Source organism: Alligator mississippiensis, chromosome 1 (assembly GCF_030867095.1).
Source record: "Alligator mississippiensis isolate rAllMis1 chromosome 1, rAllMis1, whole genome shotgun sequence".
Taxonomy (NCBI): Eukaryota; Metazoa; Chordata; order Crocodylia; family Alligatoridae; genus Alligator; species Alligator mississippiensis.
The window spans coordinates 306940614-306960432 of record NC_081824.1 but is presented as its reverse complement, the minus strand read 5'-3'; the positions used below and the strand labels follow the sequence as shown (position 1 = coordinate 306960432).

The 19819-nt window shown below is 38.7% G+C and overlaps 1 protein-coding gene across 1 annotated transcript in view; it reads right to left on the bottom strand.

Moving 5' to 3' along the window:
* Window positions 1-19819, bottom strand: part of CFAP47 (cilia and flagella associated protein 47) — a 773444-nt gene that overhangs the window by 613711 nt on the left and 139914 nt on the right. The window contains exons 25-28 of the mRNA XM_059724382.1: window positions 14872-15064; window positions 13972-14181; window positions 4073-4173; window positions 971-1105 (exon numbers count right to left, since the gene is read on the bottom strand). Of these exons, the coding sequence (XP_059580365.1) occupies window positions 971-1105; window positions 4073-4173; window positions 13972-14181; window positions 14872-15064 (639 nt within the window). The remainder of the gene's footprint in view (window positions 1-970; window positions 1106-4072; window positions 4174-13971; window positions 14182-14871; window positions 15065-19819) is intronic.

Below are 19819 nucleotides of genomic sequence, written 5' to 3'. Positions count from 1 at the left end.
GTCCACCTGGAACAAGGTATCTGGGTCATAAATCCAGTGCCAACAACTGCTAGTGACACGGTAATAGACATTTTCTTTGCTACACTAGTTACTGCAGTATTTCTTTAAATACAAGTATTTTATCATCATCATCATCTTAATCTTCATACTTCATAAATAATCCATTTATACTTTTCATATGAAAGATATAAACATACACTGTGTAGTTTTTGTTTTGATCTACACTAGTTTTGATCTACATTATTTTAAAATATGTTTAGGAAATCTTGCCATATGATTTAGTTAAAACCTTAAGTTAGCCACATGTGAGATTCAACTACACTGCAAATACATTTTGCACTGGGGAATATTCAGGAATTTCTGACTTTTAGAACTTGTTTGCACAATAACCTTGCAAAGGGCCAATGCCTGTCTCTTATCTATACTGAATAGGACTTTACTTCTATCTGATATCAGTGGAAGAGCTCCAGCTATGCAGTACTACCCAATGTGAATAAGAACATCATCTAAAGTTTTCAACCAGTTGTTGGCACAATATAGCCACACATCACAAATTTAGTATTAGTTTACTAACTACAGCAGCTAATGTTCCTCTCTCAATCTTGCCTAGCAAATGGCTATCATCCTGAAAACAGTTATGTATACAGGGAGTATTATTTTGTACAAACAAGACCCCTAGACATGCTGTGTAATTTGTCAGGTTGATTTTTCTCTCAAAGAAATTTCAGCAAGACAGGAAAGTCCAATATGTATTCTCCCTCTGTATATATACCTTCCAGGCATCAGTCTCCGGCTAAGGCAGGACGGACTAGTTTCCTAAACAGTCACAGGCTACATTTATACAAAAATTTTTGGGCAAAACAAAAGATATGAAAGACTTTTCTTAGGAATGTTTAAGCGTTAAAATAATGAGCAGAAAAGCTGTAGTGAGAACTACATGTATATAGGTAGACATTCATTGTCATTGTACCTGAAGGGGAATCTTCATAGGTTGAGCTGGTAATTGCGCCAAAGGAACTGGAGGAGGTACTGTGGGAAACTGATCCTGGATCATAACAGGGATGCAAAATAGTTTCTGCACTGTTGTGTGTTATCCCATTGTGGTCTACAAAATACAGAATTTTGGGTAGAAGTTTAATATTAAGGTACAATAAAATACAAATTGTCAGGCACTTATTAGCAGTTTACAAACATAGCTGCTATTAAACCTTTGTTTCTTTTGTGGTTCAGTTAAACCGTCAAATAACAGATCTGCCTGGGCCAAAGATAAATACCTCACTTCTCTAAAAAGTAACTGAAAAAACTGCCTGCATTTTTCTTCACTAGCTGTATGCTCTACCTCTTGTACCTCCACATCTGCTAAGGAAGCCATCAAGGAATTCTCCTAGCTCTAGACTCCTAAGCCCAGAACAATATAGAATCATAGAAAATTAGGGCTGGAAGGGACCTCAAGAGGTCATCTAGTCCAAGCTCCTGCTCAAATCAGGGCCATCCCCAACTAGATCATCCCAGCCAGGGCTTTGTCTAGCTGGGCCTTAAAATCCTCCAAAAATGGATATTCTACCATCTCTCTAGGTAACCCATTCCAGTGCTTTACCACCCTCCTAGTAAATAAGTAAGTATTTTCCTAATTTCCAAACTAATCCTCTCTTGCTGCAACTTGAGACCATTGCTCCTTGCTCTGTCACCTCTCACCACTGAGAACAGTCTAACTCCATCCTCTGGAACCCCACTTCAAGCAGTTAAAGGCTGCTATCAAATCCCTCCTCAGTCTTCTCTTCTGCAGACTAAATACTCCCAGTTCCCTCAGCCTCTCTTCTTAACAGGTGCCTTATTTCAGTCAGTCAAACTGAGAGGTAAAAATATACTCAATCCCATACACTTTACAAACCAAAGCAAATTACAAAACAATTTACACAATCCTCTGCTCTGTTGAGGGTAAGTAGGAGTCATAACAGTAAGATACCTATCTTTGGAGAACATGAATTACATCTAGAAAAACAATCCAAAGAACATTTTTGCAGAACAGTTCTCCTCTCTAAAGGCAGCAATAGGAAACAGGTTGGTATTAGAAACAAAGCTGTAGTAGAGAAATACAAGCAAGTGTGGTTGAGAAAGGTAGTGGGGATGAAGCAAAGGAGTCCTCATGCCCTACTTGTCTATGACAGGTTAGGGTACATGCTGTTGGTGCCTCTGGGCACTACAACTTTTAGCTGTGCAAAAGGCTGATTGTGGACTTTTAGAAACAGGTTAAACAAAAAGCCTTGTGATACACTCTTTTAGGCTATACAAAGAGCTATTACCACTTGACTGTCCACATATTAAAATGTGAAATCTAGTTTTAAGAACCCCTCAACTTCAAGTTATGCCACTCCAAGGTAGGCTTATCTGTGATTTGTGTTACCCAGCTCACATTACAGTAATGTGTGACTGCTCTGCAGAGATAAGGCAACCAAATTTTACTACTTCAGCATCCCAGGATGCAATATCCCCTCCCACTTTTTGCCTGGATGTGGTGGGGGCATCCTAGATTGAGGCAGAAGCAGAGGCAGGGTCCCCAGAGCTCACTGTGTTGGATCAGTCCCAGAATACTGACCATTGTCCCTTCTAGCAGTATGGTGGGTGGTGATCTGGGGAAGGAATCCAGTCCCTCCACTAAGCTGCCTGAGCAAGTTCCCCAAAAATGCTTTCCCTCAGTGCTCCCAGTTCCCAGCTCCCCCCCACCCTCAAACACATGACCAGTTCCCCCCTCCCCCCACAACCCAATCCCAAGTTATTAAATCATGAGGTTGTTTTGTTTTTTTTTAATTTTGCTTATTTTTAAATTTTTTTTAATTTTACCCTTCAGCAGCTGAATGACTTCATTTTACCACCCAACCCTCAGCCATCATCCCCATTCCATCTCTACCTCCCCCTTCATTACCCAGCCCCCCATCTCATTAAATTTCTGCCTTCCCAAACCCACTTCTCCAACCAACCTCCACCTAAACCAGGAATAGATGCCTGTCCTGCCTCGCCAGCCCTCTAGTGGCAATCACAGTTGTGCAGTTTGGGGATGATCAGAGATGGTTTGTAGCTTTAACCTGTGACTGCTCTAAACTTGATATAACATTAGCACTAATCAACATCATGCAGCACTTGGTATAGACTAAGGGTAATGTGTAACAGAATGAAAAACAAAGCCATGCTGCATTTAAAGTATAATTCTATGTATAGCACATTACAAACCTTAGATTTATTTCTGAACATTTCCTGGACTGATTTGAGTACTTTTGAGTGTAACTTCACCATTGTGCAGATTCTCATTACTTGTCTTTCCTTGACCATTCCACACAGAGAACGTCAATGGCCAACATAAATGATATATCTAGATTCTCAAGTAAAGACTTCCCCTTTGACAGTGCAAGTACCATCCACATAACTAGAACTTAAAATTTTAAGTTTACATTTTCTTCAGTATTTTCATAGTATTCCAGAATTATTTAATGAAGCTTTGAGGAAGAAATTATTTTTCTGTAAAATAATTATTAAACATGCTTAAACTGTTTCCAACAATTGTATAATTACTTTATCATTAAATTATGCTACTTACTTTTTTGCTCCTTCTTTATAACTTGTCTGATAGAAACTGGCATGGAAAATAAATCATAGCTCTCTGTTTGCCTAATTTTAATTATTATTTTTTTCTCCGTATTGGTTATGTTAATCTTTCAACTAATATTCAAAAATGTGTTCAACTGTTCTGGGAATGAGTTGGTCTAATAAAGGTATAATTTGGAACCAAGAGTTCTAGTTTTTTGTAGTTCAACTGTTCCGTAAACATATTTTTTCAGTAAACTACATCTGACTGATGTTTTTATATACTTCCTTTACCTTTCAACAAGGATACATATACACTTTAAGTCCCCATGCATTACAAAAATTTAATTCTTAATATTCCCTTATAACAGCTAAGGAAAAACAAATTCCCTGAAGAAATCACTATAGCTATGATAGTGTTGAAAAACCTAATAGACTACTGTAGCTAACACTGTTTGCAAAGAGATTAAGTGATGAAATGTTCACAGCTTACCACTTCTCAGGATAATTTGTTGGTCCGTGCGGTGAAATGCCAAGTATGGATATGCAGTAAGTAGACAGTTCTCTGCTGTTGCAGCAACTTGAAGTAAGAACCTTAAAAAAATCCATTCCTTCAATTAAATGAAAATCTCTCTTTCAGTTTTTTCTAGCAATTATGGCTATTTTCCAGGTATGTTTTTCAGATGTTTCATGGAAAAGCTTACAAAAGTTTCCTAAATGTCAGATGAGTTTCTAAGCTCAAAAAAAGAGTTAAGGGAAGAATTATATTTCCTTTTGTTCACCTAAATAGCAACTTTCCAACCATGCAAGTCAGGGGTTGGCAACTGATAATACTGAAAAATGGGTAAGACAGGCAGTGGCGATGAAGCAAAGGAACCCTCATGCCCCTGCTTGACCTATGGCAGGTTAGGGTGCTTGCTGTTGATGTGTCTGGGCACTATGGCAGGTTAGGGTACTGTAGAACCACTGGATCCAGCCCACTGGACCCCAGGGGCATTAGGAGTGGGACTTCAGCTGCAGGCACTGTCCCTGTGCCTTTGTCAGATATCAGGTAGCAGTAGATTGCAGCCTACTAAAGGTCATGCCTCCCTAAACTAGCTAGTCTCCAAGGTCCCACCCTACCCTACCTTCTGCCTGACTTCAAACTAACACAGTAAAACCAACTTTCTCTCAGCACAAATGAGGCATTACCCAGTCCTTTCTCCAGCCTTTTTTTAACCTGGCTTCCAGGAAGCCAAGAATGGAAGATATATGGGCCAGGAAGAAAAGCACAAACTAGAGGTTGTGTGCTTCAGTGAGATGGCTGGTTGACGCGGCTGCTGGCACTCTCAGAAAGAGAAAGCCTGGATCCATGTTCCCAGTGGAGTTAAAACTTCTCCACCCATGAAAGGTGCAGTTTCAAAAGAAGGGCTGGAAGAGAGTGGATAAAGCTTAATCTGTTGTTTTATGGGTGAAACACTGTGCTAGGAAGTCAGAGACATGAAGATTCAACCTGCATTGGGCAAGAGAAGCCTAGAATCTGGGTCTGCTGCTTCCTGGGTCCTAACAACTCAGCCACTGGGGCTAAAAAATTGGAGGGCTCTACCACTTGCCATTTCAGACATATGTGGATAGCCAGTATATAGCGTGTTTTGTGAACTTACACATCCATAGTGCAAAGACAGGGCCACAAACAAACAGGTACATAGCTGTAGGACAGCCACTGGGGGTCACAAAAGAGAAGTGAATTTCTCCCTTCAAAGCAGCAATGAAATCTCACCTTGGAAAATTTACACTTTTAATAAGCTTCAAGGAGCAGAGGCTAAAATACTATTTTTCCCACATCCAAAAGTGTTTTACACTAAATATGCAAGAATCATTAATCTGAAGGTTCAAGAGGTAGAAAGGATTTGTCAAAATAAATTAACTGTGTCCCTCTGAACACAAAAGCAATTAAAATTACAGTTGATAGTTATAAGCATACTAAACAAGACTGCTATCTTGCTAAATGTATTTTATAAATTTTGACACTGGGGAGCTTTATTGCAAACCAACTTCTATTTTGATTTAATGCTTGTTCTATAAGCAGATAAAGAAATTTCAGAATCAATATTTAAAAATAAGAGGTTCAATTTTAAAACACTGAGATAATGAGATACTGACCATAGGGCATTTTATACACATGCTTTGGGAGGCAGGGGGGAGGGGAAGTGCTTTAATTAGAGCCGCTCTAATTAAAGTGCCTTCAGCACCATGTACATCAGCATCCCAATGCTGAAAAATAGTGGCAGGGGTGCTTTAACTAAAGCTCAAACGAGCTTTAATAATAGTGCCCCCACCACCATTTTTCAGCATGGGGACGCTGATACACGTAATGCTGGAATCGGCTGAAGTGTGGTAATTACCATGCTTCAGCAGACTTGATTAATCAAGTCTGCTCTGAAGCACTGTAGTTACAGTACATCAGAGCAGCCTCAATTTATGTGTATAGGCACCCATAATTATTAAAGTATGGCAGAAATTATTTTATAAAACTCCTATACTCAGTATGGTTCCTATGTTGCATCTAGCAGTTATGTCTGAGGTATGGAAAATTACCATATGCCAAGTTGTCTGAAATTCACACATCTATACAAGGTACTTTTAAAGAAGCAGTTATCAGAAAAATGTTCTGACAGGTATCTCACCTGAGCATGCTGAGAATTACAAAAATATATCTTTCACTAAAACGATTGAAAATATTCCCTACTGTTTTTAAATACATATTAAAAGAGAACTTCTGCACTTTATGTCAGTTTTAAAAAATGTAACAGTTTTAAAACAAATGTATGAAAAAACTAAACATGCTACAAATATAGAACCTGTTACAAGCAATTTTGGTTAGAAATCAGCAACATTTTTCACCAATAATATACAGTCATCATTAACTTTGCTATATGGTAGTCTTCTTAAACATAGTCTGAATGTCTTGATGGAACTGGAACAAAAGGAACCAACAATTTTTGCCCTCTTCTAAAAACTTAACATCTTTAACACTACTTCCAAAGTGGCCCTAACAGATAGGATGCCAAATTAGAAAGCCAGATCTACTACCCCAATCATAAATATTCAGGATCTGGATTCCCATTTCATAGTTAAATACACTTCTCTAAACCATTACATTTTACAATACTTTGCTATGTTCTCAGGCTGTTTCAACACAATGGATTTTTAAAGAAAAACTATATTTCATTTGTTTCATTTTAAGAATTTAGGTTTAAATAAGTTAAGTGGTATACAGAATCACAGAAAAATAGGGTTCAGAGGCACCTCAGGACGTCATTCTGTTTAATTCCTTGCTTAAAGCAGGATAATCTTCGGACCGGATACAATGGCTCTGCCGCCTGAATTTGGCCTATGGGCCAGGGGTTGAGCATCCTGACATAAACCACACTTTAAAAAATATTCAACTATACATTCATCACTAGACAGAAACCCAACACTCATCTGCCTTCACCTCCTACCAGTCCTCATGGAAATCAACAGGCTTGGCCATCTGTTCAGAAGGTATCCCTTAGCCTACAAGAACAATCAAAACAAGTCTCTTGCCTCACCAATGAAATGCAGGAGTTAAACGTCAGTTCATAGCAAGAATCTACTTTCTAACTGCCCAACTTCAAATTCCTTCAAAAATACTATATCAAGGTATGTTAAGACCTTGATAATTAAAAGCCATTTACCACCACATAAGGCCTTTTAATTTGGGTGATATAAATAAAATAAATAGTTATCCTTAAGATAGCCACATTTATGGATATCCACAATAAAAGGCCTTGTGAAGTGCATAAGAACAGGACTCTTATAAATTAATTATTGTTCAAATGTATTGCTTCCACTGATCTGCATTGTGGGATTCCATACCTTGATGGATAGCAACAGAACATATTTCTAAACAGTTTCCTCTTGTGACAGGAATGCATCCCTGTTTCAGAATTTTAGAATTAAGGACATAAACAACTCCAACCCCTACATGTCCTTCATTCCTTTCTGAAACTGCATTCTAATAAAGCACATAAGATCATGAGTAGTCCCATGGTTTCAGTGAACTATTCACAGGCTTAAATGCTTTCCACTGAAGTGCTGGATCAGAGTTGAAGTCTGAGCACATCCTTTATACTCCCAAACAGAGGGAGCTGTAAGTAGAAATGGTTTAAAATTTTAGAAAGTCTATAGGGTGATGTATCTCTTCTCCTTTTACCAGTTGTTCATTTCTTTTTATTGGTAATGGATGGCTTTTGTGATGCCTTGCTACACATTGTAAGAATACTGATCATTCTTACACTGGAGAGTGAACTGCTAAGACAGTTGCCAGCTCAACCTTTACTGAGCTCAAAAGGCCTCATGTATTCTAGTTCTAGCAAGTATTTTCAAATATAATGAATTCTGTTTGAAAACAGTAGATGAAACATGGAAAATGCATTTACCCAAGTTTTCTATTTAAATCATTTCCACTGCTAATAAGGATGTTTGAATATACTAAGAATAGATTCTCTGATGCAATTAGCCACTCAGCTTCTGCCAGACTATGGGGTCTTGAGAGCAGTATCGAAGCAAAAAGCTAAGTCATCTGATGCTAATTTAACTGGAGCTCCAGTCTTCAAACCAATGTTGCCTTAGCAAAGCAAGAATTATCAGTGATTTTCTGATGTGCTGTTTTTTTCATTTTTTGATAAGCTTGGGAATCAATGAATCTGGAAAGATTACATATAGCAACTCTGTCCAGGGCAACAGAAATACTGTATTTACTTGTGTAGCACATGCATTTTTTCCCCAAAAAATAGCCCGTCAAAATTGCAGTACATATCTTGAGTTGCACTGGAAGAGAAGCAAGAAGCAGCAGTATGGCTGCCAAAGGCTCTGCTTTTCTCCAACCAGCAGTTGGCAGGAGCAGACTCCAGTTTTAACATCCTACAACTGCAGTAGCTTTTGGCAGTAGCTTTGGCTAACTTTTGGCAGCCAAAAACTGCTCCCAATTCGACAGTGGCTGTGGGAGGCTTAAAACTAGCTTTTGACTGAAGTAGCAAGTAAGCTGTTAGAGGGTGATTGAATTGTTCCATGAGGTCTTCCTTTGGCCATGACTGTAGAAAAACATATTCTCTCTCTTTTTCTGAAAAGTATCTTTTTCTGCAAGCTTTCAGACACACACACCCTTCCTCGGGCTCAGGGAAAATTAAAGATGGTAAAAAGTCCTCACAGGTAGAAAATTTCATTTTAGCACAGAGGAAGGTTTTCCTGAAACAAGAAAGATGCCAAATTTTAGCTGATTTGGGATTTAAACTTCATTGCTCAACAACAAGAAAGATTTCTACACCTCCCTGCCTGTCTGCCATCTGACACCACCAGGGAAGGAATCCTGCCTTATCAGCACATCAAAGTGCAACTCACAAAGACACTCTCATGAACCCAGAGGACCAGACTTCCACCTTCAACTTCCTCTGTGCAAAAATGAAGTTTATTTTCTACCTATGGGGACTTTTTAGCATCTTTAATTTTCCCTGAGCCTGAGGAAGGGCATGTGTGCCTGAAAATTTGAAGAAAAAGATATTTTTTTCCAAGATCTCTTAGTTGGTCTAATAAAAGGTATCAACTCTGAACCAAGAGTTCTAGAGTTTTGCATTCCTTTTTGTCTCATTTGGGGGCATTCTGTTCTAAAAGAGAATATGTTATATGCATAAGAGGAACTAGACCATGACCAACCATGGTTGTAATGTGGTCACACTTTCTGCTATATGTGGATGCAAACAGCCTACATTTGGGACCCTAATTTCTGAAATACTGTCCACATTTTTCAGGGACCACGAAAGATTTCTTATAAACTTTCTGAGGACCTCAATTGTTAAACTCAATATAAAAGTAGGTGCAAAGCACTGAGAATGGGGGTCTCTGTGAATTAAAAAGCAAAACTTTACTGCCTCTTGACACAAGGAATTGGATGTTCCATCTATCATATCACTAAACTTTTGTATCCTTTCAAAAGAACTTGCAGATATTGCATATTGTCCCCAAAACATCCTCAACCTAAACAGACAGGGCATCAATATTTCCACTATTAAATAGGGATGACTTGAAGGAAAAACATTTTATAAAGCCTGAGGACTTCATGCAGGGCTATGCTGTTCTTTGCATATCATCCCAAGAACAAAAATTATTTCTCAAAGAAAGCAAATGAAACACTACAAAACTAAACTATAGTTAAATCTAACAGCTATGCTACTATACTTCTACACCACAGGTGATCTATCTCCAGCCCATGGGCTGGATTCACCCCATGGGGCCATGTCATCTGGTCCATGGTGCTCCCTGCAGGTCCTGAAATCTGGCAGTGGGGGAGCAGTGGCAGCAATAATTTCTGTAGCTTTCAGAGTTGCAGCAATTATCGCTACTACTGTGCTCCCACTGCCAAATTTCCAGACCCATGAGGAGTCCTATAGGTCAGATGTCATGGCTCCATGTGCTGGATTGTGCACACTGGACAGTGTCAACATGCAGAACTGGTGTCCATGGATGGATCTGGCATGCAGGGTTAGTGTTCACAGCCAGATCTAACACAGGGAGCTGGACCAGTGGAAGGGGTTGGCACCTATGGACCAACCCTGCAGAAAAATTACATGCTGAACCCCACCCATAGGATCTGGCCTGCATATTAGCCATCTGCCACTCATCCAGCCCATGGGACTAGAAGTTTGAGCACCACTAATCTACACAATAAAAGTCCCTGACAGCAAAGGATAGCCTGAGGGCACAAGTCAGACCCTGTGCGAGAGGAGCGATGAACAAAGTGGCCCCATGAGCATAGGCAAGTGAGGAGGCCCAGTGGGGGCATAGTAGCCCAGTGAGGGACTAGGAATGAAATAGGCCTACAGTTGTACAATCACTCAGTCATTGCTCAGGTGAGGGTAACGGGAGCTACCAAACAGACTGTGCTGGGGTTGACTGAGAAGAGGAGAGCTAAGCCCGAAGCCAGGTGAGGCCAGGCAGCATGGGTATGGCCTCTGAGAGAAGGAAGTATAAAAGAGGCTGGGTGAGAGTCAGTGGAGTGAGTGGGACCCCACTGAGAGAAGGGTAGCATGCAAGTGGCCCTCCGGGGCTGTAGAAAAGAGCTACAACTGTGTGCCCAGTTTGCTCCAGCCATAGGTTGGAGAAGTAACAGAGTAACATCTGTGAGGCGTGGGACCCATGGAGGGGAGGTCAGAGCAAGTATTAGGCACTTGTCAGCAGAGTGACTAATGGGTAGCCTCCCACCTTAGTAACAACTCTCATATTTTTCCATCAAGGCATGGCAGGAGAGTGAAGCGAGAGGTTACCCCAGAAGCAGGGCGGGCGGCAAAGACCTGATGAGGAGGCCACCCTGTTACACAGACCAACATTATTATTTTCATGTCCTCTAAAGCAGAATACACAACAGTAATTCTAGGATGTTTTGACAATCCTAAGCATGAATTTGCTTTTGTGAGCTTAGATGTTCCTTAATGTTAGTTTAAAGCTAGTTCTTTATTTAATTTCTTTTTGAGAAAACATTACATTCCCTTTTAAGTGAATGGTGGTATCCTTTATTTCATTTTAATAGCAGTATAGATAGCAAAGTTTATTATGTAGTAAAAATGCTTATTCCTCCATAACAAGGTTTGATAAGCTGCTACTGCATCATATAAAAACAGTTATTAAAACTAACTATTGTGCACGCTCAGCAACTATTTCTCACAATTCAACATTCTCTTGTTCTACATGACCCTTTTTTCATACCCACTAAAAGGTTTAGTGCACATTTATGAATCACATCCCAAGTAATAGTTTATTTTAAAAGTAAGTAAAATGGGGCTTAAGAGAAAATTCTTAGTGGATTATTTATATTGATCAAGGCAGAGAAAAACCCACTAGCACAACAACTTAAATATTTATACAGTCTTTGCATAAAAATAATTAACTTTTATGTTTAGGATAAATCTAATGTTGTGTTGTTACAGTGATTTGAGATTGCAGTGGAAATAGTGAGTGGAATTTAATTCTGACAGTAAGTAGCTATGAATCATCATAGCACTTATCTGCTCTTGGTACAATTGTTATTTTAAGATAAAGGTAATTTCCACTGAAAAGGGTAGGTGTAAAATTATTTTAATCCCTTGTGTTATAGTGTTATGCTACAAGATGTAAACAGATAGTGCTGCTTATACACACAGCACTGTTGATTTGTTAGCAATAAATCACCAATAAGTATCTCATCTTTCATCCTACAAAACCCAGCAAAAATAAAGTTAATATATATTTATTCATTTGGAAATTACATATCTGCAATTCTTCCTTTAAATTAATATGTTGGGTCAAAGTTATATACAAGAGTACCAATCCCCATAAAATCCAAAATAGATACCAGAGACACAATTAGATTAAAAATGAACAAGAAATATTTTAACAAGCAGTTATTAAAAAGACAAACATAGAGTTCATAAAGTAACAATCGTATACATCCAATCCTCATCTGTTGCTATACTAGCTTTCTAATAAAAGTATCATTTGTACTGTTTTTCCAAGATACTGTGAGTCTGCTCAATTGCCAGATCGAGGGATCAAAAAGAAATTATACCCCCTGGTCCAAGACTGGAAAGTTGCTTGGTAAGTTTCTTCACCTTTCTCAAGGATGCTATGAGTCTTGGTTTTAAATACAAGGAGAAAAGCTATTCAAAATTTAAGATAAATCTTGTTATAATTTAAAATGCTGGGCAGCAGGACAAATGGTTAAATATTGGGTAAACATTTGGGTAAATAAATTTGGGCTAGAAATAAGATTTCTATTCAGATTGATGTGGCTCTAAAAAAAAACCTCCCAATATGAGTGATGAGGACAAATAAACATAATGAGCTTTAAGACAGAGATTGATAAGATAGAGATTTATGAAAGGGATGATATGACATAATTGCTTACAATAACAATGGAGGGGAATAACTGACCCAGGAGGAACATTTCCAGTCCTCTGTTTTAAAAGCATGTAATTTGTCACAGCTTGGCCTCCATCAAGTGCAGACAAAAGACTGCTCAGGTCAGCTCCCTGAGACAAGAAAGAAATCTGGGAGATAACTAGTAAACTAGGAAGAATGTCTTTGCAGACCAAGACACCCTGGATCTTATTATGAAAAGAGGATTCAGTTTTGTTATTAAATATAGTTTGTACTGTGCAGGCATAGTCTCACTAAAATTCAGTGAGATACAGGCTCTTATGCAGCAAATCAATGCGGTGTCTCAGAAATTTTCCTCTAAATTCTTTGTAATGTAGGACCTGCATTCCCAAATCATACTGTTTTTAATAGTCATCAGGGCTTTCCAACGTCTAAGCACCTAGGGGACATACAACCCACAAACTGCACCAGCGGGAAGTCATGGGCTAACATGCTGCATGGATGCACCACACACCAGCACCACCTCCCACCCATATTGCATCACACACCAGCACCACCCCCACTAACTGCAGTGCACACACAGGAACCCACCACTGAACAGGAATAGAGACATTTTCTAGCTCTATTTCTCTTTCTGTGGAAGCTCTTGATAGCTTCCATGTATTCCCTGAAGATCTACAGAGAGAAAGTGGGGCCATCAGGATGCCATGTGGACCATGAAAAGGAAGGAAGGATTATGAAGCATAATGACAGGAGACCAGACCATTCCACAGCCAGAAGTATCTTGTAAAAAAGGAGGGGTCAAAGGAGTGAAGATTTCACTGAGATTTTTTTTGAAACAGCCAAATAATTATGAAAGCCAGCCAGTTGTAATTTCTTGTCAACAACTACAGACCTGGCACACGCAGGAAACACTAAAAATGTACATGCATCCCTGTACTTAGTTGTATTTCCTTCAGTACAATAAAAACCAGTGTGAATTATGTAATAAATATGTTAGACCCATAAGGGGCCTTCATTCTGAAATACCACAAAGCACTTCACAAACTTCAGTTGATAGAAATAGCATATTTTGTATATAAATGCTTCCCCCCTTGGAAGACTTGAACAGTACAAATAAATTTGTTTATTTTTTTAAGTTGCAAAAGCAGTATGGAACAGAAACATTATGATTAATTTACTCAAGAGCCCATTTTTCTAAGACATCTGGGGGAAACGTAAAGAGTTACGTACAGAAAACCTAATGGTGAAACAGGAATCGAAAACAAAATTTTTAAATTGGTAACTTTAGATGACTTAAACCTGCATAACAAAGTTGAACTATGTACTTTGGTACTGGAATCTAGCAGGAAAAAAGGGTATTATTTTATATTAGGGATTTTTTCCCCCCCCCACAATTAACTCAAAACCTGAGGCTTATACCTCACTCACTTCTGCTCAACATGATACTATGCTTGAAGGAACTTGCACAGAGTACAGTACCTGTTTTCATCTTCATCAATGAAGAATATATTCCCCAAAAACGACAGTGGCTTAGATGACCTGAAGCTGATATGACATGTGAGTCCTACATTTGAGCCATCTGAAGAGACAGCAATAACTTGGCCTTGTGGGAACTGCACAGAAAGGGGATTAATCCCATTACCACCTTCAGGTTCAAGTTCTGGAATTTCAACTCGCAGTGCTGATTGCCTATGTGAAAAACAGCAACAATTATGTTTAAATCCTACAAAACAAGAGTAGCAAAGTTGATTGACACACTTGCTTTTCTCATGTAGATACAAAAGCTATGATCATAAAACAATTTTGGCTCAGAAGTTCTGGTTACCTGAAATTAAATGAAAAAAATTACATCTTTCAACACTGGACAGGCCAATTTATTTATTGATGTACTGAGGTTTTCAGTAGTGACCCACTGAAGTTCAGCATTCAAGGGAGAACAATTTCTACAAACCACTGTGATAAAAAAGACTTAAGACTTCTTAGCTTAAGAACCACAGATATCTCCTACAGCAGAAAGTTGTGACTTTTATTTAATTAAACTTTATTAACACAACAAACTGTTTTTCTTCATAGTTTTCATGAACTTTCCAAAAGAGGAAAAAAAATGTGATACAATAACCTGTAATAAGGATGACAACATTTCTGAAGAACAAAGCTCACAAAGAAATAATGCACCACAAGTACAACAACGATGTTTGATCAGGATGAAGAGGTGTTAATTGCAATGCTTTTCTCATAAACATTACATTTTCTCCAATTGAGATGAAAATAATATGAATATCAACCCATCCACCCAATTATCAGGCATCATCTTTGGTGAAAAAAAAGGAAGCATATCACGAACCTCACTATAACTGGTACATTTAGTTGAAGATTTACCTTGGGTAGTCTAGTGGAATAATATTCACATCTGTCCCTGTTTTCATATCTAGAGGAACAGGCATCAGTATCAAAATTGGAGGGTCAAAGCTTATCTTGGGTGACTTGACAGTACCAGAGAGAGAGAGCTTGTATTGATATGGACTATCATTCAGAAATACTGCCACTTCAGCTGTATATATCCCAGGAAAAGCTGACAGAAATTGGGGAGAAAAAAAAACCGACACTCAAATATGTTACCATCAATATATGGATCATTTAAAGAAACAAGTTGGACAAGGATATTTTTTATCAACATACTACTTTAATATTCAAAATACAGCCTAACATGTAGACTAATCTTTATTTACCGAAATGAGCATTAAGAAGTGACTTTTCCCAAGCACACAGAAACCTTTTCCTATATTTTTTGTCAACAGTAAAAAGTCCTTTTTGACATTCTGAAGTTTCTATAACATTTCTGGAAAATGTAGTGTTTTACTCAGTGAGAATTATAGGCATATTCAAATACTATAAATTCACACAATAATCACTTTTTATACAAGGAATAATAGTTATAAGCAAACATAAGTGACTGAATAACGATAAGTCATCAGAAAAATGGTGTATTTGGTGAATGTAAGTTACTTAATAGTAATAGTAGTCACCTATTAGTAACTTGCAAAAAATGGATAATTCTAAAACTAATCATATTTTATGACATACAACAGTTACCTTGTTCCTAAAATTTAGGCCTCTAAAATTGGGCTGCATCTTAAGTAGGGAGGCTAAGTTTTCTGCCCAGAATTAAAGCATAGAGACACTGTACAATGCCTGTTGCTTCTTTTCCTTCTCTTCTCTCCAGCAGCTGTATGGAGGGAAAGGTGGAGTACAACAGGAGCAAATTGGAGGCAGGAGGTTCTACCCTCCCCCGCTTTGATTCCTGCTCCACCCAAAGCTTAAAACTAACTGCATGGCAGCAGAAGTGGCATTTCCGATGGAATCAACTGACTTCATGGCTCAATCAAATCTACCTGGTTTCTGCCTCTTCACTCCACAGGTTTTAACCACCATCTCTCTTGTTTAATAGTCCTGATATTCAATTCAGCAAGTTATCCTTACTTCAGCAATTTTGCTGTCTGTTACCTACTCCTAGTCTCTCTTCTCCTATTTCATAACTCAACCAACTGTTTTTAGCTCTTTTCGAAATCCTAGGTCTGCACATGGAGTTCAGCTACAGTTTCAGCTTCTGGCTGAGCAGCCAAGAGCCACTGACAATTCAGCTGTGAATTAGTTACAACTGTAGCTTCCACTTGAGCAGAAAGGTCAGGTGAGCAAGCTCAATATTAGGCTCTGTACGTGGTCTATGCAGCTATAGCTTTGGAAAAATCTTTTCTTTATCATTCAGTTTTCTCAAAAATAAGGTCTGTGTTTATTTGAGGACATGTGGTATGTGAGAAAGTGTGGTACTTTGTTCTCAAAGTGTCCTAACACTTGCTTCACCCTGCATCCTTCATCATTGTTGCCTTCACAAATTCTTCCTTACCTACTGCCTTTCTATGCATTTTCTACCCTTCCTTTCTCTACAGTGCTGAGCAGCAGGAAGGGGCCTACTTTCTGCTGGATAGCAATAGTCTCTTCAGCAATAGTTACACTGTCATCAGCTTCTGTCCCCATCATGCATTAGAGCTTAAAAAGTTTTTAGCCATCCCCACATGCTGGAGAACTAGCAAAGACAGCAATTTTGAGGTCTTCCCAGTTCATGCCGTTTGTAACTAGAAAAAAACCCTCCCCCTCCCCCCACCCACAAAAAAAAGTCTGCATGCCACATGTTTTGGTAGTTTTGCATTCCAGGGCACTTCAGCTTCATTTTAGGAAAAATAAATAAATAAAGCACCCCTCCCCGTTAAAAAAAAACGCACAAACTAACTCTTCTCTTTTATCCCCAGCATTCACCAAAGAGTAACCAAGAGCTGGAAACACAGTCTGATTTCATGAGGCATAAATGCAAAAAATGTGGCAGAATGAACAATTTTATGTTCTGAATCTGTATGTGAACATAAACGCACTCCAACCAAATACAATGCCAAGGAGCCCTGAGCTGACCCTTATCTCAGACAATTCACCACCATAGTCTCAGAAGCAAGTGTTATTATCTGTACCTGCAAAAAGAGGCTGTCTGCCTCTTTACAATGGCCTAGCCCACACTAAAAAAAAAATTAAAAAAAAAATTAAAAAAAAATCAATTTCATCATGAGAGAGGAGGCAGGAGTTCTGTGGAAGCCCATGGCATACATGCAACACACAAAAGGGTAATATGCCATATCATTATAATCTGGGTGACATTACAGGGCAGAGCAGCATGTCAGATGCCTACCTGGAGGAAACTCAACATAATAAGCATAGTATTGTCAGTTTCCAATAAGGGTCCAATTCCCTGTTAAACTGGAACTGGATTTAAGGAAAGGCCCATCCCTTAAGAAGCTGGGAAAAGAGATTAGGGCTCCTAACATTGGTCAGTAAAACATCTCCCTTTTTTCCATTCCTTTAACCTTCATATGATGGGAAGGTAGTGAAGTCTCAATACAGAGCTTGCACCAAGACTATACTGTGAGAAAGTTGATGAGAGCTCTCCCACTGGTAAGATGTCCTTCAATCTTTAATGATTAAAAGATTGCAGAGAAATAGCAAACCAGGAAACAATACACAGTATACATGCTTTTATACTACTGCTAGAAGTCTAAGATCAAAGGTGGGGGAACTTGAATATTTAGCAGTAAATAATGACATTGACATAACACGTATCTCTGAAACATGGTGCAATGAAGAAAATCAGAGAGAAGCTGTAATAACAGGGTACAAATTATATAGAAACAACAGAATAGGTCATACTGGTGGGGGAGTGGCACTCTACATCAAAGACTGCATAGCATCAAATTGGGTAGATCTTTCAACAGATAAGAGAAGTAGCACAGAATCTTTTTGGACAGAAATTCCAGGTTTCAACAGCAAAAGAAAAGTACATCTGGGGATATTACTGACTCTCAGACCAGGAGAGCAGCAGCAAGCTAGATATGCTAACGGAGATGAGAGAGGCTGCAAAAGTAGAAAACACAGTAATAATGGGTTACTTCAGGTATCCATAAATAGACTGGGTCAATCTAAAAATCAGGCCAGGATGCAAAGACCAAATATCTTTAAGTTATAAAAGACAACTTCCTGGAGCAGTTGGTACTGGAACCCACATGAGGAAAAGCCATTCTTGACCTAGTCCTAGGTAGTACACAGAATTTGGTGGAAAGGGGAAGTGCTACTGAGCTGCTCTACAATAGTGACCACAATGCCATTGGACTTGACATCCATGTAGGATGAGAAATGACCAGAATATTTATCATGGTAACCTTTAAAAGGGAGACTACACCAAAATGAGAAAGCTAATTAAACAGAAGTTAAAAGGGGCCCCTAAGGACATGAAGAAAGTATAAGAAGCAAGGGAACTGCTTAAGAACACCATATTGGAAGCACAGGGCAAATGCATACCGGAAATCAAAAAAATGGAAAGCAGATCAAAAGAAAGCATGGTTTAATGGCAGAATTACAGAGGCAATAAATTGAAAAAAGGTTTCTTTCAAAGAGTCAAATCCTAATGAAGAAAAGAAAAAAGAAATTCTAGCATATCATATGTTAAACTAAAACAGCAAGCTAAGAAAGAATTTGAGGAGAAACTTCATAGAGACACACAAGTTAACCATAAAAAATTCTTTAAGTACATTAAAAGCCAAAGTCTTGCCAGGGAGTCAGTTGGGCCTTTAGATGATCATGATGTATAAAGGGCGCTGAAGGAAGACAGGGGCACTGCCAAAAAACTAAATGCATTCGTTGCATCCATCTTCACTGCATAAGATGTTAGGGAAGTTCCCTCACCAGATCCACTCCTCTCTAGGGACAAGCCAGTAGAACTGACCCAAAATTAAGGTTTCAATAGATGCAGCTGTAGAGAAAATTGATAAACTAAACAGTAGCAAATCAAAAGGACTTGATGACATAGGGTCCCAAAGGAGCTCAGATAGGAAATTGCTGAGCTACTAACTGTAGTATTCAACCTATCACTAAAAACAGCCTTGGTACCAGAGAACTGGTTGGTTCTCAATGTGACTCCAATATTTAAAAAGGCTCTAGAAAGGATACAGGGAACCACAGGCTAGTGAGCCTAACTTCTGCTCCTGGAACACTAGTAGGAGCAAATAAAAAAAAAAAATGATTCAGCACATGGATGAACATAACTGGCTGGGGAGGAATCAACACAGCTATGTCAAAAGGAAATCATACCTCACCAACCTACTAGAGTTCTTTGAGCAACTAGAGTTCAATAAGCAGGTGGATTGGAATGATCCAGCTGACATACTATACTATATCTGGACTTCCAAAAAGCCTTTGACAAGGTTCCCCAGAAAAGGTTCTTAAACAAGTTAGGCAGTCATAGGATTACAAGAAATGTCCACTCATGAATGAGAAATTGGCTTAAAGATAGAAAGAAAAGAGTGAATATAAACAGTCAGTTTTTAGTATGGAAAGTAATAAGGAGCAGAGTCCTCAGGGATTTGCTGTTTTAGATATTCATAAATGATCTAGATAGGGGGGTAAGTAGCAAGCTGTCCATATTTGCAGATGGCACTAGATTATTTGAATTGGTAAAAACTGAGGTACACTGTGAACAACTACAGAAGAATGTGGCGTGAGTGAGAGAATGGGTTAACTAAATCACAGATGAAATTCAATGTAGAAAAGTGTAAAGTGATGCACATGGGTAAAAATAACCCAAACTCTACCTACACTATGATGGGGCTCACATTAGCTGTTACCACACAGGAAAGAGATCTGAAGGCACTGTATACAGTTCACTAAGAACATCAGCTCAGTGCTCAGCAGCCTTCAAAAAAGCAACCAAAAATGTTAGGGATCATTAAGA